Here is a 25654-nt window from a genome sequence, read left to right as displayed (position 1 = left end):
CCCCTATAGAGTCCTTGGTTGTTAAGCTGCTTTGTGTAGTGCTGGTGCTGCACATCCTTAATTATTTAATTAGCTTGTCCAGATATTTAATGGTAAAACCAAGAAAACGTTATCTAGATTAATTAAAAGACCTTTTTACTTTTCCTGCAGGAAATTACCTTTTTTTTAATCTTGCTAATACAGATGGATATGCCAGCTGTCATTGAATTTCTCTTTATGTGAAGAGAGAGTACATTTGGTCTTTAGTCATGATGTAAATCAATTAAATTCAGACTTCTTCCTTCAGTGAGCTTTACGTCAAAGCTGCAAATCTCAAGAAGGGTAAGGGAGTGCAGCAATGTGGTAAATGGTACTCAGCCCCTTTTGTTTATCCTGGTGAGGGAAAATAGGATGGCAAAAAATGGTAAGAGCTAATTTCCAAGTCCCAAGTAACTGTAATTTTGGGTCTTGCTTATCACTATAATAATTTTTTCCTGAACCAAACAGCAGCAGCAGCACTATGGGGGTTCTCCCCTAGATTCTGGGGTCATGTTTGCAAGGGATGTGCTTAAACACCTCAGTGAAAGAGCATGTAGGGACAGGCAAATATTGTATTTCTTACAAAATAAGAAATTTTGAAAACCTTGTGAACTGAAAAAGTTTGTATCTTTCACCTGGAAGAGGCATCTTTTATGTGAATGGAGTTGGTATAGTATGTTGGTTTTTTTAAAGGAATCCTATATTCTAGGAGTCTAGAAAGATGTTTGTTTTGGAGGAGTTTGGTCTATTTTACCTGACAAAGGGTCTTTATTAGCTTTGTTTTCATACTTTTGGTCATATCTTAGTACAATCTTTATTTTAAAAAAATATATTTTCAGATCTATTTTCATTCTGTGTGTGGTCTAATTATCATAGAATGGTTTGGGTTGGAAAGAACCTTAAAGATCATCTGGGTTCCACCCACCCTGCCAAGGGCAAAGACACTTTTCTCTAAGACCAGAGCCCCAGCCAGCCTGGCCTTGAACACCTCCAAGGAAGGCATGTCTGGAACTTCTGTGAGTAGATTCAATTATCACGTGGATCTGTGCAGAAGTGGAGATTAAACTCTGGAAGATAACCAGGGAGAGGTGGGAATAATATAAAGGGGAGCCTGGGGTTGAATGGAAGTCAAGGGACAACCAATGCAAAGGCCTTGAAGATAGAGATTTCAGACATTTATTAATTAATAAATCTGCATCCAAAATTAGTAAGTATCGCATCTCAGTTATTTAAACCTAATTTTTAGACTCATCTGTGTTCAGTTATGCACAGGAGTCTATGGTTAGGTATGAAAATTAATTGTACAGTCTTTATGGGTGCTGATTTTTTTTTTTTTTTTGGTCTGCATTGCTACTTACAAAGATGTCATTAAAATGCCCAAGAGGCTTTCAAATCAAGCCAGAACCAAAATCAAGCCAGACAGAACCAAAAGTATCCTACCTACAGTTTGTTTTGACACAGAATAAGGTGAGGTGAAATGGCAGACCCAGAGGTTTTGTGGCCTTGCCCATTTGTGGATGTCACTTTAGCTCTTGTATTTAGAGATTTTGCTTTCTTAAGGGAAGGTAAGCCCTACATGAATTTAAAGTTTGTATGCTATTGCCAGTGTCAAGCAATTTTGGCTGAGGGAATGGTAATAAAGTGATTAATTTTATAGAAGGAAAATCAACAACTGGGTAGACAAAAAGTTTAGCAGTGCCTGTGCTGAGGAAATCTTTGCGGCGAGACTCCATCTTATAGTAAGCATCACAAAATTGGCAAGGAAGGGAGATATTATACATGCCCTAAAAATTAGTAAGACATTTAGATGAGAATTTGGAACCTGAAGGATCCAGAGAATCTTATCCTCAGTTCAATTTTTTTTTTGTCTTTTTAATAATGGGTGAGTTTAAGTCGCAGACTTCAGGAAGAGTAATATTTGTTGAAAATCTGATTGTGACAGAGCTGTTTAATCTGATATAATCTAGTACTTGCTAATCATTACTTTTCTGTTCTTCCTGTGATCCTGGTGCCTTTGTAAGACATTGATGTAACTGATGGTAGTCTCCAGAAAATGGGGAGATGGACAATGAAGCCCCTGTGCTGCCAGGGCTGTGTAGCTCAGGGCTCCCTGGTAGCCATCCTGAGTTCTGCCAGGAGCCATGTCCTCTACCATGGACATTGCCAACTTCTCAGACAAGGCTGCAGCTGTAAGCAGCCAGCTCCCCACTCAGCACAAGTGCCTGGGCTGCTTTGTAAGTTGGTTGTGCAGACTGGAGTGCACCCAGGGCTCTCCTGCCTTCAGAGCAATGGCCATAGCAGGGTGTATCACTTTCCATGGCCAGTCCTACACTGCAAAAGGGAAAAGAAGCTATCAAACAAAACCCCCTCCAAAACCAAAACAAATGTCCCCAAAGGATTCTTGCCCTCCATGTTGTTTTCAGACCCACTGCAAAACCAGTCAATAGGTTGAGTAGTCATGAAATCTTAGTTTTACAGTAAGATTAATAAAGGATGTTGGATTGTTACATGGTAACTGAACATTTAAAGAAATGCATTTGCAAACATTTTGATTCTAATCTCTTTTGATTGTTTTCCAGAGATGTGAAAGTGAAGGCTGGTGAATGGTTCTTTGAGGAACGAGCAAAGAAATATCCAGGTGAAGGTAATCACTGGAACAGATCATGAACTGCTATGTAATGTGTAGTTGTCATCTAAGTCAAACACAGAATGTAGTCTGACACTGTATCCAGTGTTTCTTCCATGCAGTCCATCTGTCTGTGCAGTAAATAAAACATGAACACAAATTAGCAGAATGTGTTTAAAAGTATAACTTATTTTGTTGGAGTAATAAAAAGAAGAATATTGCTGGCCATATTTGAATTAAATTTGAATTCACGAGCGTGTAAGACTTCTAAGAAATACAATGATGTGAAATTAATATTGAAATGTTATATGTACAGGAAGAAAATGATCTTGCATTCATCATTTGTCAAAGTTTTAACTTCAGTTGCTTTCACTGAGGAGTTTAAAGAAAAGATAGAATGGAATAAATGCCCCCCATGTCTAGCTATAAATCAGGAGAGAACTAAACACTTTTGTTACCTTCAGCCAGCTGGCTGTGCCATTGCCTTTTGCTGGTCCTTTTCAGAGCCATTAAAAATACAAAATTCTAAAAGAAATTCTAGAGGATGTGGATGGAATACTCTATGGAGAATGTGTTTTTTCCAGCAAAGGAGCTGTTAGTGTTTGTTTTCACCTACAATAACTAGCAAGGTGGAGAAGACTTGTTTTCTCTTTCCCTTGAAGTGCCACTTCAGGTAGGCATCTACTGAATTTTGTACCTGACTGTAGTTAAATGATACAGTTTCACTTCCAGTATCTGCATCTATGTTTGAGAGTAGTTGGTAAAATGGAAAGAGCCAGGCCTTAAACCTCTATTGGGAAGCTTGAATAGGAAGAATTTGATAAAAGGAAGAGCATAATCAGGCAAATTTTGGGTAGTAGATGTTTGTGAAAGGCAGCAGGCAGCATATTAAGCAACTAAACTAAAGTTTAATTTCCTGTTAAAGTTTTGTTTTCCTGTTAAAACAATTCATTTAAAATTTGAAAGATTTCACTAAAGTCCCTTCCAGCTAACACAATTTTTGATTTTAAAGTGTTAGCTGACTGATCTTTTTAAAGCACAATTTTATCCAATAACCATTGACAATAATTTCCCCTCATTCTTTTCAATGAGTACGAAGCTGGTAGTTTTATCAATCTCTATTAATAATATATTATTATTGGAAAAGGTTGTTCTTGGATATCGAATCTCATAATGCAAGTTACAGACAGTCTTCTTTTCCAGCAAAATAAATCAGCTCTCACTTTGAATTATGAAAGCTTTGTGGGTTCTAGAAGCATTTTGCTTAGTTGGTCTAATGGTAATGCTGTTGACATCACAAAGATCTAAGGATATACAGAAGATAAACCTGCAGGGAGAAATATGTTTTGTTTAGTTCCTTTGATTAGACCAACTGATATATTTAAAGGAGGTTTTAAAAGTGACCAATTTTGAAACACAGCAGCCTTTATGCAATCTTCAATCCTGGAGGGACAGTGCCCTCTTTTGGTTTGAAAATATAACTGATGTAATTGCTAGAAGGTAAGTTGAACTGAGAAAAAAATTTTTATAATGAAGTTTTCTCATGTTCTGTAGTAAAAAAAAAATATAAACACATTGTTATGCTTTTTAATAATGTTTTTGTATCTTCTACCTAAAGAATGAGATTAATATTTTCCCTAAAGTGGTCGATTACTTTTCATGACTAATCAATTTAAAATCTAAGATAGCAAATGTTATTTTTCAATAAGAGAGAATTCTAGAGTTCTGATTGAAAATTCTAACATCCTTGGGCTGTTATTGTTTCTACCACTGCTAAGGTCTATTACTTTCATGTAAGTAATCTTATAATTAATGACGGTAAAACATGGATCACATGTTGCTTACTGTATCAGGAATTACTAGTGATTAAAGTCACACCAGATAATTTCAGTTCACCATTTGTTATATGTGTGATTTCCCCCAGGAACAAACAACAGTTTTATGAGTCTTCATTGTTGATGCCTCATGGAGCTCTTGCTCCTTGGTGTCTCCGCATCCTGTGGCTGCTCAGCTCAGGGATGTGCCATGGTTGCTGTTTCCCTGCAGGGATGCTCTTAGCAAAGGCTCTTGCTCATGTTTGTGAGCTAGTCAAGCATTTTCATCGTTGCTCAGGTCTCTGGTAGGAAGAGTGAAAAAAAATTCACGAGGTGCAAGAGTTGACCGTGTGCCTATTCTTGTAGATGTTTTCAAGCTTCCCTTGGCGTTTGAGTTTTGTGACTGAAGTATGCTTTAGCGCAGTGGGCCCATGCACTGCCTGCCTCCTGCACCCTGGGAGGCTGACAGCCCTTGGAAACCTAGGAATGGGCATGTTGGCATCTCTGTGTGATTGTCCTTAGCATCTGTGAAGAGTTATCTGTGTGTCACCTGCAACAGGGGAGGGTGGAATCATGGTACAGTGTCAGACTTGTGCGTTGCTTGATGTGTGTGCTGATACATCAGCTGGGAATTGACTTCATTCCTGACTTGTGTAAGGCCAGTTCCTGAAAGGCACTGGTTTTAAAAAGTGTTATACAGGCACAAGTAACTGATGTTGCTACTAAATTATCTGGGTTTTTTTCCTCCTTCATAGGCAGACATGAAACAGTTGGTGCAAAGCTCTTGGAATCTTACCAGAATCTGAGGTAAGACTCCTAAAAGGACAAACAGTCCTGGGACACGGCAAATTTGTATGGCTGATATATTTTATTATAAACCAACCAGTAGTTTGTATTCCTTTATTATGAAAAAGAATCAGTACTTTTGGAGTTCAAATGATAAAAGCATAGAAAAATTTTCACTTTTAGCTGGCAGCAATCCACAGAATAGGTCTCACATTCAACAGAGAGTAAGTATCATGTTTAGAGTAATAGTGTCTTCCTTGAAATGAAGGGATGTGCATTCTTTGTTTTATCTGCTTATATTTTTTGCTTAACTATAAAATTATCTGTTAAATTTGCCAAATACTTCTAAATTATTGTAGATGATAGTTATTTTCTAGGTGTCATAACAGCATCATTATTTGTTCAGTGGGAGATATTGCTGATATGATAGTTTTACAATAAATGGTAGACAAGAAGTTAGGCACTTCCACTTACCAAACTTTAAAAAAATTTAAAAATCTAGTTTACAGTGAATAAATACTTTGACTGGAGGGCAATACATGACCATACTTAACTTATTACCAGTGATATATTATGAAGTAACAGTCTGGTTATTATGTTATGAAAGGAGCCTCTGCCTTAAAATAAACCAAACCAAAAACTACAACACCAAGCAGCAACAAAAACAACTACTACCAAAATCCAAACCAACCAAAAAAAAAATCCCCAAAAGGCCTGTGTAAAATAAGATATGAAGAGGTGATCTCAATTTATTATAATTGTTTGGCAAGGCACAGCTGCATAAGAAAGAAACTTATATTCAGCTGGATAAGATCCTAACCAAGACTTGCTCTTACCTGGATGTGATAAAAATTAAAAAAGAATGAAGAAGCAAGTTCACCAGCTACCCTAGGATCCATGATTTTGCTGTGATAACAGAATCGGGCAGATTTATTTTTTTTTTTCACAGACCAGGACTATTTACCACAGATGGAATGGCAGGAATGTTTAAAGGGTCTTTAACAGTTCTGAACCCAGGCAAGGAAGGATCCTTCTAGTATTGTAAATAAAGATGACTACCTTTTGAAAACATCTCTGAGCAAGACATGGGGTGCATTTTACAGCAATTGTGTTTTAGGATTCAGGACACAGACTGTGATACTCCCAGCCATATAGAAGTCTAGGGAGCTTGTCCTAAATTTGATCTTCCTGATATTTCTAATGTAATCATTTTACCTGGAGCACCCCAAGATTGAGAAGGTAGAAAGGTAGTCCTAATTCCTAAGAACAGGCAATAAACCTGTGCTGCAACTCTGACAGACACAGGATGTTGACCCAGACCTTTATAGAGTGCAGGAAACATGGGTAATGAAGGTATTGTGCATGAAAATGTTTTATTTATTAATCTGTTGGCATCATATATTAATTACTGCACTGTTTATCTCTTAAATTTCCAGTAAAATTTCTGTCGTACCTCCAACTCCACCTCCTTTCACAGAATCACCAGCAGGAACCAGCGTGATGGGTAATGTATGTATCTGCAGAATATACATATGAGGGCATCCCTTAAGGTGTCATTCATATGAAAAGGTCAGCCACAGAAATGTGGTAAATAACTGCTGCAACATCCCTCTGCAATATAAATGCAGTCTTTTGCTACTTTGTCATTATTTTTATGCTGCAGGGGTACTGGGAGAGAAAGTTTAGAAGCTACGAGGGCTATTTTCAATTATTTTTCAGTTTTTGAGGGAAGTGGTTAACCACTCTACTTGAGATTAGAATGTTGCATCTGGTTATGGTGCCTCATCACAGGAAGACTGGACTGAGATCTGAGTTCTACTCCAACCTGAAGGATCTTGTGTTCCTGTGACATTCAGTGGTCACGTGTCACTTTCATTACTGAGTGAGAAACAGTGAATTTGATGGCTGCCTTTGCATTCCAGTTTCTAGTGGGCAGAATAGTAGAACATGGCTTGAAACTCACAGAAATTGCACGAAATTACTGTTTTGTTTAATTTTGGACTGGCTCCTCAGGCCCTGCTCTGGGTTTTGAAGCCCATTGCAGTTCTGTAAGCATTCTTATGTACGTACCCAGAGTTTGATGAAAACTCTTTGTCCTGTAATAGATAAGAGTATTAAATACCTTACCATAAATCAGTGATGTAATTAGCTGTATTTATGAACTTATGATGTGATCTTTCTGTGAGGAGTTCTGCTTATATGTGAAAGACCACGGAACTGAAAAGATGACTTTCCATACATCAATGTATGTCCTCAGATATATTTGTCTACAGAAGTGAGCAAAGGGCTGCAGCTTTACCCTCTGTCATGAGGTCTGTAGATACGTAATCCTGGCAACTTTAAAATTACAAATATTTTGTGTTTTCTTCCTCTTTGCATCTCCCATATGCAGGAACTTGGAGAGTCTAAAAGATTTAATAAATCTGTGGAAAACTTGTTTTTGTCTCTCACAACACATATAAAAAGTAAGTAGCTTTCACTCTCTTGTCATTCCAGGATAATGTAGTCAAATGTTTTGATTTTTTGGCCACAGTGTTGGCCAAGAAGTTGTTATAAAAAAGGCTCTCAAGTAATGGCTGAAACTATTAATGCCAAGGTTGTGCCAACCTGAAAAATAATATAGGAAATCTAATTTTCCTTAAGTATTCTGCCAGTTGTTAAATAAACTGATTCTATCAAACCAGAACACCTTTCTTGTAAAGATGTGAAAAGACTGTGTAATTTTTGCTTTTCATTTACCAGGTGTTCAAATCCAATATATTTAATTCATGTTAGAGTAATAACCAATTTCTGATCTTCATGTTATTTGGCTGAACCCCAGCTGACCTGGTTAAAGAGTCTGTCATTTAACAGGAGTTTAATATTTTCATTCACTGACAGTATTCATGAGGACTTCCTTCCTGTTTCTCAGTCTAGTTGTGTGGAATTTTTCAGTGCACATTTCTGTGCTTTCCAATCCTGACAGCTCCTGTTCCCTTCTGATGCTTTTGGTTCCTTTCATTCTCTTACACTGCCTGCTGTTCCTAGGGATGCAGACTGTGTGTGCACCTCTAAGGCTGACTACACTGAGGACAGTCAGCCTTTGTGAAAAACAAATTAAAGGCATCAGTGACCAGAGGAAAACAACTTCTGAGCTTTAAGAAGATTACAGGGGCTTGTGAATTTGCATGGATTTGAACAAACCGTAGTATTTTCTTGCTGGCTTCAATTTACACAACCCCACATGTGAGATTAGACCTGAACAAATCTGGCTTCAGTGCCTTTCTGCCTTTCCCCCTAACTCTTCTTTTAGTTCTTGTTTGGTCTTTCCTTTAGCTTCTTCCACCCATCCTAAAGACCTATTCTCCTTGAACTATGCAAATTTAATGTTGTGTCTGTGAGAACTCATATTAAAGCTATACAGAGATGTGGTGATTTGCTCCTAAAGAGAAGCATACAGTGGTGTAAGATCCTGGAAACAGTAATAGTTGCAGCATAGAACTGGATGCAAAGTAATTTATGCAGCTTTCTGTTAGTTTGAAGCCTGGCCATATCCCAGAGTTACTGGTAAAAACTGTCAGGACTGCAGCAAACTAATTTATTATTTTCCTGCTACCAAAAGGAAGGTTCTACTCCACTTGCATCTTTTTTTTTCTCTCTGTTTCGAGCCTTATGCTGGTATAATTAGCATCTGGAACCTTCTGGAAATTGGTTTGTCTAGGTTAGTATTAACCTAGACAAAACACATAGGTACTTTTTTGCTGTTTTAGTGAGTTAAATGGGATCAAGGTAAGATATATGTTGGAACACGTACAATAGACAGTGCTGGTCCATGTGATCAGGAGCCATATCAGGGATGGAGAAGAGCAGAGCAGGCATTCCAGAGGGAGATGGAAGCAAGTTGTTAGCTCAGTTCAGCTACAGGTGAAACCCCATTCAGGTGCTCTCATCCTCAGTTAATGTGGAGCAGTTTAATTTGGGAGAAAATAACAGGCTGTTGCAATCATTGAAGTCAGTAGTTAAAAGAAGTGTTACAGAGAGAAAGACTTGGGTTTCTTGCCTTAAGAAAGCAGCTTTTTCAGACAGTATGGCTTCTCAATGAAACCTGGTACTGTGCTGATAAATGTTTTTGATCACGAGAGTCTAAAGTTAGTACTCTGTATCTTATCTAGATAAAAATATCCTGGTTTGCAGAGGTATTTAGTACACCCAGCTCTTGTGTGCTGCAGTAAATAAACCTGGAGAAGCTTGCTGTGCCTCTGACTCTCTCACTGGAGGCAGCGTGTGTGTGTCTGAGCGCAGCAGGAATGAGGGATGGGTGTGTGCAGCACAAAGCTGCCACTGTACATCTGCTCCTTTGTGCTGCTGCCTCCTGTTCCAGGGGCTTGGCAGCAAGAGGACATTCTAATCCAATGGTTGCCTTTTGATGAATGGAAAATGAATTACTGGTTGTAGTTTTATTTGCAGTGAAAAATTGCCCTTGGCACTAGAGAGAGTGTCAGTCTTAATGATATTTGGGTAGAGGAGCCAAAAGAGGAATAAATATGAAAACGGAACATTTGTGTTTTCTCACACAATAACCTGTTCTGTAACCTGTTCCTTGTAAGAGAGTGTGAGGCAAGGCTGGTGTTTCTGCCTCTACTGCTGGTCAAGCTCCTCAGATTGTATCTATTCCATTAGAACTCTCAATTCCAGTCTCTTTTATGATCTCTGATTTCATTGTGTGTGTTAAAAACCTGGTTTCGTTTACAGAGATGGCTTAATTGAGCCTGCCTTTGAATGGGTCACATGGTGCCTTAATGGTGTACACAGAGTACAGTAAACATCTGAGGACTGATTGCTGCTAAGAACAAAACTAACCCAGAGTGTCTTTAAAAATCACACTTGAGTGCCATTGTTTTTGAATACCATAATGTTGTATTGTCTGCTGTCTGAGGTTCCTCCACAGAGGTTCATGTTGTGAGAGAAGTGTTTATTTCTTCTGTATGAATTAAACATATGATAGCTATTTCATGTGCTACTTATAAATTTTTAATTCTTCATGAGAGTCTATGTGGGACTGACAACAAAGTATCTGCAGTTAAGCCTGCTCATATTCAACTTCAGAAGTCATGGATGAGTGCTGCCCTTCCCTTTAAGCAAAATTCTGAGTGTACACTAAGGAATAAGAAGTGGAAAGTGGGGCATCAGATGTTCAATCACCCTGTAGATTTATTTGCCAATAAACTAAGTGCAACTGAAGTGCTAATTCAGTGAGATGCTTAAGTATGGACATAAGCTTATCCATATGAATAATGTTGTTGAAGTCAATGCAGGCTATTCAGTTTCTTAAAATAATATGTGGTTTGGCACCAGAGTATGTAACATCCTTCCTTTCGTCCATATTTTGGGATACATTTCTAAATATTTTCCAATATGATCTTCTTTCTACTTCTCATTGTCATGTTGCTTTATATTGTTGTAATGATTTTGCTTTTATCCTGAACCAAACCAAACTGGTTTACAAATCAAACTATACATAGGAGCTGTAGTAGCTGCTTCTGAGAGGAAACTGTATTTGGTGGCTCACCATTCCTTGCAGCAGCTATAATGATAGGCAGCAAGGAGTATAATTTCCAGTTGAAACAGCATGAAAGGTTTAGGCAGGCAAATATAATTACATACAATATGACAACCACTTGTCTTCCCAGCTGTTTCTTACTCTTAGGAGATCAATGCTAAAGGTACAGGATGACAGTTTGAAAGCTACAGAATTAGCCTATGAATCTATAGGATTGCTTGCAAAGTTTATTATAGTGGCTTTTCTCTTTATTCTATCTTCAGAAATATCAAAGTCCCAGAATGATATGGCTGACAGATGTGTCCTAACCACAGATTATGGGAAGAATGTGGAAAGAAGAAAGCAAAGAAGGAGCCAGTCTGACACTGCAATCAACGTTACAAGCAGGGTATCCATATTATTATACACAGTCTCTAACTGAAAGAGCTGTTTCAGGGTGAAATACATTTGTGAAAGCAATCATGTGCACAGTGGAGTTTTTCTTTTATTTTATGAACAGGACATAGCTGATGTTCACTGACTGTGGTCAGAACTCTGATTCTTCACAAGGTTTTTCACAGATTCTGTACAACTGATGTCAGCCCAGAGTCGAAATGTTAACTGGGATTTTTAACAAGGGAGGGAAGGATGGCAAGGATGGGACATTTTGCTCTCAGGTGCTCACAGATTCTCTTGAGACTGAATTGATACCTGCTCTATGTGACTGTTAGACTGAAGGGAGGTGCTCTGTCTTGTCTTCTTCCTGCCCCTTTTGCTGCTGAACAGAACAAGCTATGACCATCCTGATATTTTCTGAGCATTTTTTAACTTGTCAGGGAAAAAGCATTGCTGTTAGTTGCTATGCAACCTCTCTTTTCCTTTTGCTTTGGTTACAGTCTCTAGCTTTCAGTGTTTTCTTGGGAAGTTTGAGAAAAATCCAGTCAAATGTTTTCCTATAAATTGTGCAGGGCTGAAGATGATTTCACATTTCTGTTTTAGAGTTACACTGAAGATTGTTTTGTACACTCTCAGCTCTCAAGTGACTGAACTTTGTCCATACTCCGTTTTGCACATTGTGGTCACTTACTGAATTGTCTTGTTAGTCTGAGTGAGGTCAGTGTGGTTTGCTAAGTGCCTGGATTAGATGCTGAGAAAAGCCCTTGCTTTGGGCCAGATCTTGTGGCACACATTGCTCACAGCTCCCATGTGCACTTTTTCATTTTCCTCAGAAGTGTTGGGTGCTGATAAATGGAAGAGACAGGATGTCAAATTGCATGGACTGGGCAGGTTGAATTGGCCCAACAACATCTGAGAACTCTGTGAAATTAGTTCTGGTATTTGTATATGCAAATAAATTATCAATAGAATTGGCAACAATTATTGGTTACCTGAGTGCTGCTTTCATTGTGTCAAGCCACACTTTGGTATTAGCTTTATTCCACAGGCAGAGAACTGCCCCTCTAGTGCATTGAAAAACATCACAGTTGGAGGCAATGTGAATTCAGACTATGCTTCACTGCATGCTGATCACAATCAATCTGCCACATTTAAAAGATGGGTATGGATTCTTTGGCTTAAGAAATTAATTTGTAGGGGAATCCAAATTATTTGTGTGGGTTTTTAATTGCCTGTTTAAAAATTTAGAACTTATGTCCACGATTTGCATTGCAGGTTTTGAAAAATAGGTTTCAGTGTTTCTGTGCCAGAGTGCTATTTCTCTGAGTCATTTGATCACTGGACTATATTTAAGCTAAAATTTTAGTTTTGTGAGAAGTAATGTTGATTTTTTTTTCAATTGTGAATGTCCTTCATCTTTGTTTTCCTTTAGAAAGGGAACTATGCCTTAAGTTATGGGACAGAATCTGTTTTAAATTACACTTGCCAAATCAACTCATTATATTTATAAGAAAATATCATGTTGAAATCTTACTTGTTATGATTTCCACCCCAGAAAAAGCTTTTGTTTTCAGAACATGAATCAGAAGAGTGGCTTTCCCCCTTAGAAACTGTTAAACTGTTTTTTTTCTCTAAGGAGTGACTGTGAAGTAGTAACTGTAACCACAAGTTTGAATTTGCAGTGTTTAAAACTGGGGCACTATTTAAGCCTCAAGGATGCTATCAGTTTCTTAAGTTTGTTTTCTAAATTTGTGATGTGTGCAGAGCTTGATTCCTTTGGATTAAAATTGAAAGAGATTATACTTAAACTCAGTATTAGTGAGAAAACCAAATCCAATGGCAAGAAGTACCAGCCAGTGTAAAATCTGGATTTTGAGGGCCTCTCATCTTTAGAATGCCCAAGTTTACTAAGGAAGTGCAGCTATCCCTGCCTCACTGGGGAGCAAGCAGGCACGAGCCACGTTTGGGAGCTGTGTGTGGTGCATTGGTAGCTGTGGGATACCTCTCCTGTGGCAACAGCAGCAGACATGGGCTGGGCTCTGTGAGCTGCTGCTGAGTTTAGCACTGGTAGCTGAGTTGCCTTGTCAGCCTCTTCTGTTCTGTACTGCACAATAGCACAGTCTTTCTGATCCAAGTAGAAGCTAAAATTCAGTGTATTCAGCTTGTTTTGGTTAGCAAGTGAACATAGCTTGTGTTTCAGGTTTTATAAAGCAGAAGACACTTTCTCTGCTAGGAAATACTATTTTGGGTTTACTTGGGGTTTTTTTTGAGACTGTATTCTGAATGCATTTTCTGTCTGTTTCCCTCTTACAAGGTAACTTAGTTCTTGCATCTGTTCTTAAGGCAGGGCACTTAATAGACATCACAATTTCTGTGTGCTATAGTAACAGCAGACTGGTTAAGATTTTGCACAACTTATTTTTTTCAGAAGTAATCTCACTGAATTATCTCACCTCTTGTCCTCATTCTCTAGTGCTGTCTGCTGCTGTGCAGGAGGGATTCTTTCACATTTCCTGTTTCCTGTGTGCAAATAAGTCCTAATCCTTGCTATTGATTCAGTCACACTATATTCTCTTTAGTCTTTCAGGAAATCTGTTACACACCTTTTTAAAATAAGTTATTTTCCTAGATCCTAACCATGTAAAATTTCTTAGTTTGCTTTTTTCCTATCCATTGAGATGTCAACATACTTTTCATAGATTGTATTATCCCCAAGAGGTGGTGTGCCACAAACACCAATATTTTGAGCATATTTCCAGGCCTATGTATTTGCATTTCAGCACTTCATTCTATTAGCTGTTGTTCTTGGCAACAGAGGTGGCTGAAGATAAATCTCAAGGACTTTTGATTAATATATATATAGATATATAACTCAGAAATTATCAGGGTTTTCATGGGAAAATTGGAAATGTGAATGGACTTAGTCAAAGCAAAGTCAAGAACACCTTGGAAATTTAAACTTTTTCTATAAACAAAGACAAGAGAACTTGTCAGTCTGTTTCTATTTTCAAATCTCTTTCAACTTATGTTTATTCTTGCATAAGTAAATATGGGCATGTGTCATGCATATTGCAAAACACAGTTTTTAATTTCCTGGAGGCAAGATTATATTTTCTTCCAAAATTACTGTTTTGTTAAGGCTTAATAAGGACTTATTAATATATTGCTACTTTTGGTGTGTTATTAGTAGACTGTTGTTAGTAATTGCTAGTGATTGAGGTTGTGACCCTTAGATTAGCTGGTGGTATGTTGATTTTTAAAAATTATTAATATAATGAGTGTACCACTAACTGGGTTGAGAGAGTTATAAATCAACATTTAAATTAAATTGCTACATTATCTTTGAAGGTGTGCCACTTGCATGACCTTAATCAGAGTCAGTTGTAGATATTTACTGAGTTTTTTTCTGATAACATTCTTGAATCAGGACATTTTTCTTAAATTGAAAAAAAAAATTACTTTCTGAATTTCTTACAGATGAAAAGTACACCCAGTCTGCAACAGCTCATCACTGGGGCCCAAAATGACAGTGAAACTCAGAGCAAAAGTAGTTGCAAGGAAGAAGACATAACAACCAGTCCCACGAGTGATACAGTTTTCTGTGATGGCAAAAAACATGTAAGTTAAAGGTGAAGCCCAACAGAAGAGGTGTTTAAAGGGAACTGATAGAAAAGCTTGTGCAGAATGTTGGTGTATTTTGGATTATATCATAAAAAGAAGGAAGAATTGCACTTGAGTGTTTCTGATGAAAGACTGATTCCTTTGACACAGTCCTCATAGTAACACTGTGAACCTTTTGAAGCATGAGGCAAATTAATAATGGATAATTGATGGATATATCATCCACTAATAATGAATAATTGATAGAATAGCTTCTTCTGAATTTTGAAAATGCAGCTAATATTCTTCCCATTTGATTCTTAGAATTGGGATTATGAATGTGGTACTTTGTCACCTGGTATCTGGCTTTTTCTCTTCAAGCTTCATTTACCAGAAGGGTTTTGTCAGTCTGCAAGAACTGTGGTACTGGAAATGTCAGTGGAAATTCAAATGTCAGAATGCCAGTGAATGAAGTGGGAACTGACAGTGATGGAAGCCAGGGGAGCAGTTCATAGGCTTAGGGGATGACATTGAATCATCCTCTGTTGGATGGCATTTTGAGTACTGCAAATGAGAGAGAAGGAAGCTGGTTATAAATGAATTCAGCACAGTGCTTTAAAGCCTCTGTGATTAACTGTGGAAGCTAATTTCTATCTATTAGTGATGAGGTTAAGCAAGGTGAAGTATACAAAGAATTCCTGACTGATCTTGTAAGGAAGGGAACTCAAATGACTTAGGGACTCGCAGTTAAACCAGGCTGCTCACTTGACAGAGAAGCAGAAACACAAACCGGGACCTGGGTGCTCTCTTGTAGCTCATTGCACTGAGGAGTCAGACGTGTTCAGCTGACAAATGGAAAACAGTTTTGTGTTACATTTGTGATTCTAATGACAACCATTTGAGCTGGGCTGCAGAAAGCTCAGTCTTAGAACTGAAATATTTTCTGCTGTCTTATAAAGGTGGAGGTCAAAATCCATTAACTTTCTCTTTATGGGTAATTGTTGGATGTTGAAGGACACTCCATCAAAAATGTATCTCCCAGAACATCAGATGGCATTGCTCCCAGCCATGCCAGCAGAAGTACAATATGTTAAGTCATTGCTAAATCCCTGCTCACTGAACCTAAAGTGGTGACTTCCACATAAAATGTGTGGGATGCCTGATCAGGTGGGAGATGTATGTAGTGATATTCAGTCCAAAAATCATTAATCATAACACCTATCCAGCCTTCCTAAATAAATAGGGTGTTCTGTGGAATACATATGAGGGACTTTCACAGAATTTTGTTTTGGGAGATGTGAGCTTAGGACAAAACTGTTTGCATTCCATTGCCATAATAGATTTTGGTGGGAAATAAACATTTTCTGGTCCGGTGAATAAAAATATGTTCGGGAATGAAAGTGCAGAGCTGAACAAAGCTGCAAGTTAGACTGATTACACTGATATGCTTCTTGTGAAGGGAGCAACATTATTTGTGACAAGCATCAGGTCAAAACAGTCTTTTGACTTCCTCAGTAAGCACTCTGACCCTTCTTTTGACACGTGTGTGTTGCTTAGAGCTGAAAAGAGAGAGCAGATAGCCCCTTTAATAAATCCCTTGGTGTGAAATGAGTATTTGGCATGCTGTACAAAGGAGGAAAAGCATCTCCAGAGCAGGGAGATATGATCTTGCAAACACTGCTTTGCACTTGTAGCTGCTGGGTTGTGCAATGCAGAACTCCTTGGCCAACCAGTCCTGTGTGGGTTGGTGTTTATTTTTGGGGGGAGGAGTGATCTAACACAAATATCTTAGCAATCTAGGGCAGTGTTGCTGAGAAACTGATCACAACAGTGGTGCCTTCGTGACAAATGCTGTGTAAAAAGTTTCTAGGGCTCACCTTAAAGAATATTATAAATGAATGGAGATCAAACTGTTCTGAGTTGATAATTTGTTGCAGTGAAGGCAATAGCACCCTAGAGTTACGTGTCTGGACTGAGCCACCCAAAGGATTGATCTCTTCCTGCTTTGCAGAGTCCTGCCTTCTGTCAATGCTAGATACAAGTGCTCTTTATATGTGGTTCATCCACACATATAAAGCATCCAACCCTTTGACCCAAAGGTGGAAGTAAATGAAAGGAGAATAAAGTGGCTGAGCTCAGCTAGGGAACATATTTATGCACCTACAAGCAACAGCTGGAAGTATTCATGTTTTAATCTCTCCTGAATGGTCTGCAATACAGAATACATAATTTTTATATGAAATTGGGACATCTTGTAAGGCATTTACTAGATATGCAGGCCACTTTGGTATTTCCTCTAGTGCATGGTAGAACCAAATGTCTTGGTAGTGTACCCTACTATGAGCAATGTATTAAAAACAGTCTAATTCAATGGGTTTTTTTCATGTTTTTAGATTTCAGAGGGTTTCTTTACTCTCAGATACTTAGCCCATTTTTCTCATGGGAAGCAACATAGCAGTTTTATTCAGAAACAGTTTCTAGATCCAGAAGTTACTTAAAGCATTTTCTCAGCCTAGAAAGTTTACTGAAGAGGGCAAAGAAGTAGAATTGCAATTACAGTTGTGATTTTCAGGGATGTTATGGAAGCAATGGAATGTTTTATACAGATTACTCTAAATTTCATGATTTGCAGTAGCTTTACAGTCATATCTGTAAAAATATTGACTACTGAGGGAAATAAATGTTTTGTCCTGTTTGATCTGAAGCAGCGCTGCATTTACCAAGCATTTGTCTTTTCTTAGGGGAGCTTGTATAGTCTTAGCAGCACTTGCACTGAGTCTGGATATTTTGGCAAGGCTAACATCACAGGAGAAATAGAGTTTGCCTTAAAATACAACTTCAAAGCTTGCATCTTGGAAATCTGCATCAAGGGATGCAAGAACCTGGCTTATGGAGAGGAGAAGAGGAAAAAGTGTAACCCGTAAGTATTTCTGTAGAGAAGAAGGAACAAAAGGAAAACATTCTGGTTTTTACAATACTGATGCATGTTCTGAGTGAAATGGATTGATAGATGATTGTATGCAGTACTGGCACCTTCTGAACATCCAATATACACACCAACCCTCTGTACAGATGCACACTGCAAGACACATAGGTTTCATACCAGTTCCTGTTCCATTGTGACCATTTTCTGCTAGGAATTATCTTTCCCTGCCTGTGAGCAGGAAGCTGTGGATGTCCTGGGGCCTCAGGAATAGCTGTTCAGTTTTTAATTCCTAAGTTGTGGCTGAAACATGAGATATCCTGTTTCTAATTCATCTGCTGACCCATTGCGGGTCACTGGGTGGTTGCTGTGCTGCTTGGGTGCTTCCATCTTCTCTGATAACATTTCTTCCATCTTCTGGAAACATTTCAGCTGCTACAACATATTTTTAAAATCTAAAGCTGTTTAATAATTATGCACCATTGTAAGAGGAAGCAGTAAATATTTCTGTGCATAAAACATGCCACAGAAAATCTTGGTTGGATAATTAAACCTTGGTGATTTCTCTGTTTATCACTAAAGAGTCCTCTCTGACCATGCAGCCACTGACAGGAGATGACCAGGTAGGATCCCTGACTACCTGTTCTTGCCCCTGCTGTCTCACTGTGTTTGAGCATTTGAGGGGCCTACATTGGAATTGTGGACTTGCAATCACCTTCACCTAGAAGGACGATGGATTTTGTGCAGATCTTGCAGAGAATGCTCATAAAGACAAGCTTGGTGATGAGCAGTGCCTGGCTGGAGGAGCAGCCTGTGGAGAAGGGCTGTTTGGAGCACTTCAGAAGTGGGTCAAGGTTCTCTAAGTCCCCTGGTAGTTAAGCCAGGCAAACGGTTGCAGGAAGCCTGAAAGGCAATGAGGGAAGTGCTGTGTAGTAAACATTCTTCTCTATGGGTATATATTTATATACTTCTGTTGGTTTCCAAGTCAGATGAAAAAGTACAGCACACTTATTTGACATGCTTGCTGAAAAGCAAGCTTTTAACTGATGTTTAAAACCTGATTAATTATTTAGCTTATTTGCTGGTTTGAAGTCTGGCTGGCTATGTTTTAATTAAAATGATCTGGGCTCACAGAGCAAGAGGCTAAATCTTCTAGTACCTGTATATTTTAGAAACTAGCTTTACCTATGGATCAATTTGGAAAAAAATAGGGAGTATGTGTAAGTTCTGCAGTGATGATATGAGATACAGCTGATTTTATTTGCCCAGTAAGTTAATCAAGAGGCTCTTTTAAAATTCATTTAAATCATAATATCTGAAATATGTTTAAGTACAGTTTAAAAATATTTTGTATTGTGTAAACAGCTGCTCCTTTACCTGGCAGGCTAGAAGCACTCTCTATTGCTGAAATTCTTTAGTTTTGAAGCCATAACACAAGTATAGCCCACTGAACTGATATTAAGGGAAATATTTAAGTATTAGTGCTCACTTGACCTACACTTGAGAAACTTTGAGTATGAGTCATTGGTACTTGATATTGGTTCAGGTCAGCTTCCAGAAATTTTTTTTGGCTGTTTTTTCTTGAATCAATGTTAGGGCAATCTTGAGCCCTTGAGACAATCTCCCATTTTTGTTCTAGTTGCTGTTAGAATAATTAGCATTTGTAAGACCTCCGAGTTATTCTGTATTATTTACCTGATGTGAAGATGAGATTTTTTTCATGAATGTTGGGGGACAAGTAGCAGTGATTCTAAAGTTGATTAAGTTTACATTTTTTCTTTGAGCACATAATATGCTGTTTGTTTTCATCATAAAGCTGTCACTACAACTGACAAAGTGACTTCTTTAGGGGGCTGTTTTATCAGAAGCCAAGAGTATGACAACAGGATTCCTATTCAGATCTTAATCTCTCCCCAGCTGTAATGGAATTGAAACTCATTAGCTGAATGGTACACAAAGATAGCTGAATATCCACAAGGATATTGAGAAAATATATAAGTAATATTCTGCCATTTCATTGCTAGGGAACTTCCAAAGTTGCTTAAGAATTAAGAAAAATCTCCTCTCATCTAATTGTTTTTTTCATTTGATCCTCCCTGCTCCTTGTGATCCCTTTCCATGTATCTTTATCTCCAAGGTATGTGAAAGTTTATTTGCTTCCTGATAAATCTCCTTGGAGTAAGAGGAAGACAGCTGTCAAAAAGAGCACAGTGGATCCAGAGTTTGATGAGACTTTGAAGGTATGGTTTGCAATCCCATGCTGCTAACTTGTGCATTTCCATGGTACAATCCTGCACGTTCTGAACTGACCTGATGGGACAAATTTAGGAATCACTGAAAATAAGTCTAAAAATTATGGTTTTTCAGTCTAAATAAGAGAGAGTTGCTTTTGGAGCTGCAACAGTAAATTGCAAACCATTAGAGAAGTCTGCCTTTGTCCAAGAAAGGACTTTTAGTGAATACCAGTATTGGTCTGATTTACCACGTGGCAAAAGCCAAGTGTCTTCTGTAGATGCTTTTTCTTGTACATTCAGAAACTGGATGTATTGGAGAGCAAATATCCCTTTCAAGTGACACCCTTTGGTCAGTGCCACTTGAAGTGTCTCTCTAGAGTTAACTGTGTCCCAGTTGAAATCCACCACCTCTAAAAAATGTCTCCTTCCTTTTCCCTCTGCAGCTGATGCCAGGCTCTTTCTTTGTACTGTCTAATTTCAAACATTAATTATCCCATAGAGAAAAGTAGTTCTGACTTCAACTCCATAATGCCTTTTAGTATTGCTTCTTGCATCCTTGTTAGAATTGTGTATAGGAAACAGGAATCATTATTCTTACTTCCCAGACACCTCATTAAATACAAAGCTGAGTGCTGTCAGCCAGGAGAGCCTGCCTTAGTTTGGTTGTTCCCAGCTTTCCCAGCTCCACCTCTCTACTCAGATCACTGTAAACCATTTTTTTTTTGTGTGTGTGCTTTGGCAAGCTGCAGTAGGACATAAGATGATGAGTTCTTCAGTTGTATATTGTCTTGGAAGAGATATGACACAAAGTTAGTGGAGAGGCAAAGTTGTGTTGCTTCTTGAACTACACAAAATTTTCAGTGTTACCCCCAGTTCTTGGTGTGAGTGAACATCAAGAATCAATAGTGAGTGAAACAAACAAAATGTTCATAAAGGCAATAGTTAAAGTTTGATGATAACATAAAAGGATTTTTGTAATGCATGTGGTTCTTATACAGCCCAAAGCCTATCTATAGGGTTTAAACTGGCAGAAAAAAATGGCCAGGAATTGAAATCACTGGTCCTAATTTTATAGTCATTTTTCAATGCCAGTCATGCAGAAGTGATTAAGGAGAGTGAGAGCCATGCCTGAGCTGGCTGCATAAACTCTAAAGTTGTTTACTTGGAAATATTTAAAAATTGTTTAATTATTAGTTTATCCAGAGTATCACAAATGGTCAAAAGTGCATAGCACTGCTGCAGGTGAGCTCCATCATGACACTGACATCTAACTGGGTGGGATTCAGCTGCAGGTTAAGGCACCTGCATTTGGAGGTAGCTGCATGTGTGAGGGCTGTGTGAGTGCCCTTGGGAGTCACTGGAGCCCAGGGTGACTCAGGGTGATGAGCCACAGAGCCCACACCCAGCTTGTGATTCAGCAGCCTAAATATGGGCACTGATTTCCTTGCCTGTGCCATTGCCTCCAGCTTTCCATGCCGGTCACCTGTGGGCTGGGTTTGGCAGTCTCAGGGGTGTATTAGATACCCAGCAATGTCTCAAAGGGCTCTAACTATGTTTGGAGAGTGGATCAAGGCTTTCATTAGTCATCAGCTGAATTACTTCCTTCCCCCTGCTGACTGCATTAAGTAGATATCCACTGACCAGAATGGAAATTTACGAGCCATCATTAGGTGTCTTCTTCTTGAACTGGCTTCCAGTGCAGCCACATTCTGCTGGGAGTGTAAACAGAAATATATATATATATATAAAAACATATATATGTATATAAATGAAACATGCAAACAAGAAACCCCAAAAAACCAAACCCAAGCAAACCGAAAATGCGCAATCCCCAAGACCCACCCCCCAAACAAAAAAAAAAAAAAAACAAAAAAAAAAAAAAAAAACAAAAAACAAAAAAAAAAAAAAAAAACCCAAAACCCCAGCAAAAATGGTCAAGAGTTATTTAAAGTTCTGAATTTATAATCAAAAACTTTAGCAAGGCAGGTCAAGGTATTCCTGGAATGTTGTTTCCTATTTGAATGAGCATTATTCAGCATGTGTAATATATAGGTAGTTGGGTTTTTTTCAGATTGCAAAGCACAGTCAGACAACATGGCTCTGTCTGCATCCAGAGGCCTTCAGTCATGCTGTGGCTGGGCTTCCTGGGAGCAGGTCATGAGCTTGGGCTGCATTCATGCTGTGCACTGCTCTGTAAATGCTGTTTGTCTTTCTAGTACAAGATTGAGCACTCCCAGCTGAGAAGTCGGCAGCTTCAGATCTCTGTGTGGCATGCAGGAGCTCTCAAATACAGGGTGTTTTTGGGGGAAGTGGTGATTCCTCTGGCAGCATGGAATTTTGAGGAGGACTCGATGCAGTTTGACTGGTATCCACTCAAACCCAAGGTGATTCCAAGTTTTTGTGCTTCATTGTACCTTAAGAGCAAGATGTGGTGAAAGCTGTGAGAAAGATCACCCCTATGAGATCATTGGGGGGAAGGTGCTGTCAATCCAGCCCATTAGCAAGATATGTTGGAAACACGAATAAGCTGTGAGCATGATTGCAGTAATGCAGACTTCTGTGTGTCCCTTTCTTCAGCTTGAGAAGCCTGAAGATCTTGTCCAGTACAGTGCTGAACTCCTCATGTCTGCAAGGCTGTCGGTACCAGGCCAGTATCAGAACCTCCAGTCTGAAGGTATAGAATGTTTTGGCATGCACAACTGCTTAACAGTTGCTCTGTGATCCTGATGATTTAGTTGCTCAAGATCCTAATCAGCAGATCTTCTAATGATCTTAGAGGTCTTTTCCAACATAAATGATTCTGTGAATTCCTTGGCTAGAAAATAATCCATCAATGAAGGACGGGCAGTGTCCATGTATGGGTTTTTTAACAGCTACAGTAAATGGTGTTTTATATCTTAGGTTATTTAGAATCAAAACATTTTCAAGATTTTTATTTAATGCATGTTCTGTTTAATGCCAACAAAAGTTGTTCATTATAATGGCAGCAGTGTTGCATCCAGCTGTTTTCCAAACTTGTGCCTGTCATTATGTTACCAGTAGAGGTTATTCTGAGGGTGAAACAGCAGTTCTGCTGTCCAAGGCAGAGACTGCCAATTTGGGAAAATTTGGAAGGGAAGTATCTGCAAGGATACCAGACCAGCACCCTTGGCTTTCTCCAGTGGTCTCATCTTAGGGAGACTGTTTCACTTGAAAGGTGTTAGGTTCAAAATATATAGTCAGGATTTAGTTTCTAGTAATGAAAACTTGTAAGTACACTAAGTATTGCTGTAGTATGTCAGAGCAAGCACCTGCTGCTGGAGTGAAATAAACATTTTGGGAGGGATGGATGGGAAAACCTCCTTTTCCTTACCTCCCTAGACCTCAGTGAGGTGTATTCAGAGCTCCAGAAGCGCTCTCTGTGTCAGGACCACAGCAACAGGTAGCGACCAATGGGGATCTCTAATTAACTATTTTGTTACTATTGTTCCCTTTGCTTTCCAAATGACCCCAAAGTTACCAGCTATGTATCTTCTGGTTTTCCTCCCTGTGCAGGCCTGTGTTTTGGGTCTGCTCTGTGCCTTGAGCTGTGAGTGGAGCAGTACCACACCATGGCTTTGGCTCTCTCCATTGCTTCTGACTGTTCCAGAGAAATGCTTCTGTGTGTACTGCCCTGTATTTGCTTTTCACAAACACAACAGAAAGCTTTGTCTTTGGAACAGGGATCACAAAGCAGCCTGCTGCTCACTGCTTGGTTTGCTTTGAGTGTGAATCATTCACTGTACAAACATTCAAATCTATGAAAAGTTCCTAGTCCAGCCTTATGACTCCTTATCTCAGTAGTGCCACTTAGGCATTCCCCTGCTTACTTTTAGCAGCATCTTAAGCTATGAGCTGAGTTAACTGGCCATTTCATGTGATAAGTGCTCCTTTTTCAGGAAACAAAGACCAAGGAGTTCTCAACTGCCAGCTTCAGGTTATGATATTTGGGGCCAAGAACTTGCCCGTGCTGAGATCTGCTGGAATGCTGAACTCCTTTGTTAAAGGGTATGTCTGAGACCTAGCACTTCAAATAGAGGCTGTCACATGTGTTCCATGCAAATGGACATATTAACATGTTTTCAGCAGGAGACTGGCATGGGAAAGTGGCATTGCCCACACTCTTAATTGGAGTTCCTGGAAATGGTGACACTTGGGTGTCTGCAGAGCAGCAGCAGTTTGCAGGGTAGTGATGGGAAAAAAGGTGCAAATAAAGAGGCTGTTGTCACAATTTCACCTGTGCCTTTGCAGAATTAAGTATTGCTCTGGATACATTGAGAATTTTTATCCTCTTCTTGACATTTCCAAAGCAAAGGAGCTGAATTTTTCTTCAGCGTGCTGAGTGGCTTGTATGTGGGATTGTTTTACTTCCTTGCTGTCAGGCATCAGATGCCACTGGAAGGATGATACTGGGGTAAACTTACATCTCACAAAACCATTTCACCTGTTGTGGCCCCCACCTTTGGTGAAATGTGTGGGCAAAAGTTTGGTTTGAGACACTGTTGGGTAGCAGCATGTGGAGCAAAGACCCCTTCAGCAGTCAGTGACAACAGAGTCAAAGCAGACTACAAGAGCCTATTTGCACCTGCACTAAAGGCTGGCAGGAAAAGGTGCAGCTCCCAAAATCAACACAAGAGCACCTTTTATACCTTTCACTAAGGCTGAACTTTTTTGCTATTTAGGGCAAACCAACGGGCTCTAGTTAAGCCCTCTAACCTCTATTTGGTTATCAAAATGTTTTGTTTTCTGCTTGAGAAATCAGTATCCTTGCTGAACTCTTTTTTTTGTGGGGGGGAAGTTGTCTTATCCTTCCAGACCAAGCAGAGGTAAAGCAAAAGTCTCCTGTCCTGAAGAAAGAAACCTGTCCACAGTGGAAACACTTGTTTGTCTTCGATGGTGTGACCCCAGCTCAGCTACAGCAATCATGTCTGCACCTGACTGTCTGGCACAAGTCAATTTTCAGCTCAAGTGATCAGTTCCTAGGAGGAGCCAAGCTTGGTGCAAGTAAGTTCTCTGTCACTGAAAGTTGAATGTAATTTGGGGAAAAGTGCATTTAGTTTACATCCCATGCAATAATGAATTATACTGTGCTATTTATTACCTGCTTTCACATGCCTACACATGCAGTCCCAGCCTCTGTCCTAAGCAACTTTCAGTCTTGGGCTCTGATCATGCAAGAATTGACACAGGTGCTTCTGTTCAGGTCTGTGCAGAAGATCAAGGTTGTCAGTGGAAATTTTCAGGAAAGCCATTTGTTAGCATGGTGATTTTTATGGGTCAGAGCCATGCTAAGACGAGCACAGAAATTGTATGCTCTAACTCACACAGAGCTCTACACATTTTTTAAGACTTATTCCTTTAATTGTTTTCTATTAATTGGCTAACTTTAAATAACTTCCCATCAAAAGGAAGCAGGAGAGCTGATCATCCCATAGACTCCAACCTTGCTTCTGTCTGTGCTTATTACTTTATATCCACAAATCAATCCAATCAATGAAATACTGGAGGTGACACTTACTCCAAAGGGGCTATTGGATGATGTTTGTCTAACCTATGAGTGAGCTTTCCTTCTCAGGGCTGAGCAATGCCTGAGAAACCCTCTGCTCACTAAGTAGGCTGTATTCAATGGTAGTTGAGCAGGGAAGCATTGTCCCTTGAAGGCTGCTCATAAGTTGTTCTCCCAATGAGTTAAGTGCCCTGGGTTTCAGTATTTGAGAGGAG

The 25654-nt window shown here is 39.1% G+C and overlaps 1 protein-coding gene across 6 annotated transcripts in view; it reads left to right on the top strand.

Moving 5' to 3' along the window:
* Positions 1-25654, top strand: part of SYTL3 (synaptotagmin like 3) — a 34690-nt gene that overhangs the window by 7724 nt on the left and 1312 nt on the right. For 5 of the 6 annotated variants that reach the window (XM_059467896.1, XM_059467897.1, XM_059467893.1 and 2 more), the window contains 12 exons: positions 2598-2662; positions 5214-5265; positions 6681-6753; positions 7637-7709; positions 11047-11171; positions 14636-14776; positions 17500-17678; positions 19819-19921; positions 22132-22299; positions 22493-22589; positions 23833-23941; positions 24732-24937. In XM_059467896.1, coding sequence (XP_059323879.1) covers positions 2598-2662; positions 5214-5265; positions 6681-6753; positions 7637-7709; positions 11047-11171; positions 14636-14776; positions 17500-17678; positions 19819-19921; positions 22132-22299; positions 22493-22589; positions 23833-23941; positions 24732-24937 — 1391 coding nt within the window. The remainder of the gene's footprint in view (positions 1-2597; positions 2663-5213; positions 5266-6680; positions 6754-7636; positions 7710-11046; positions 11172-14635; positions 14777-17499; positions 17679-19818; positions 19922-22131; positions 22300-22492; positions 22590-23832; positions 23942-24731; positions 24938-25654) is intronic. The other variant, XM_059467898.1, reaches the window with a different exon arrangement.

The sequence above is a fragment of the Ammospiza nelsoni genome, chromosome 3 (assembly GCF_027579445.1).
Source record: "Ammospiza nelsoni isolate bAmmNel1 chromosome 3, bAmmNel1.pri, whole genome shotgun sequence".
NCBI classification, from domain to species: Eukaryota; Metazoa; Chordata; class Aves; order Passeriformes; family Passerellidae; genus Ammospiza; species Ammospiza nelsoni.
Note: the sequence above shows the minus strand (reverse complement) of the source record. Positions and strands in the feature narration are given on the sequence as shown.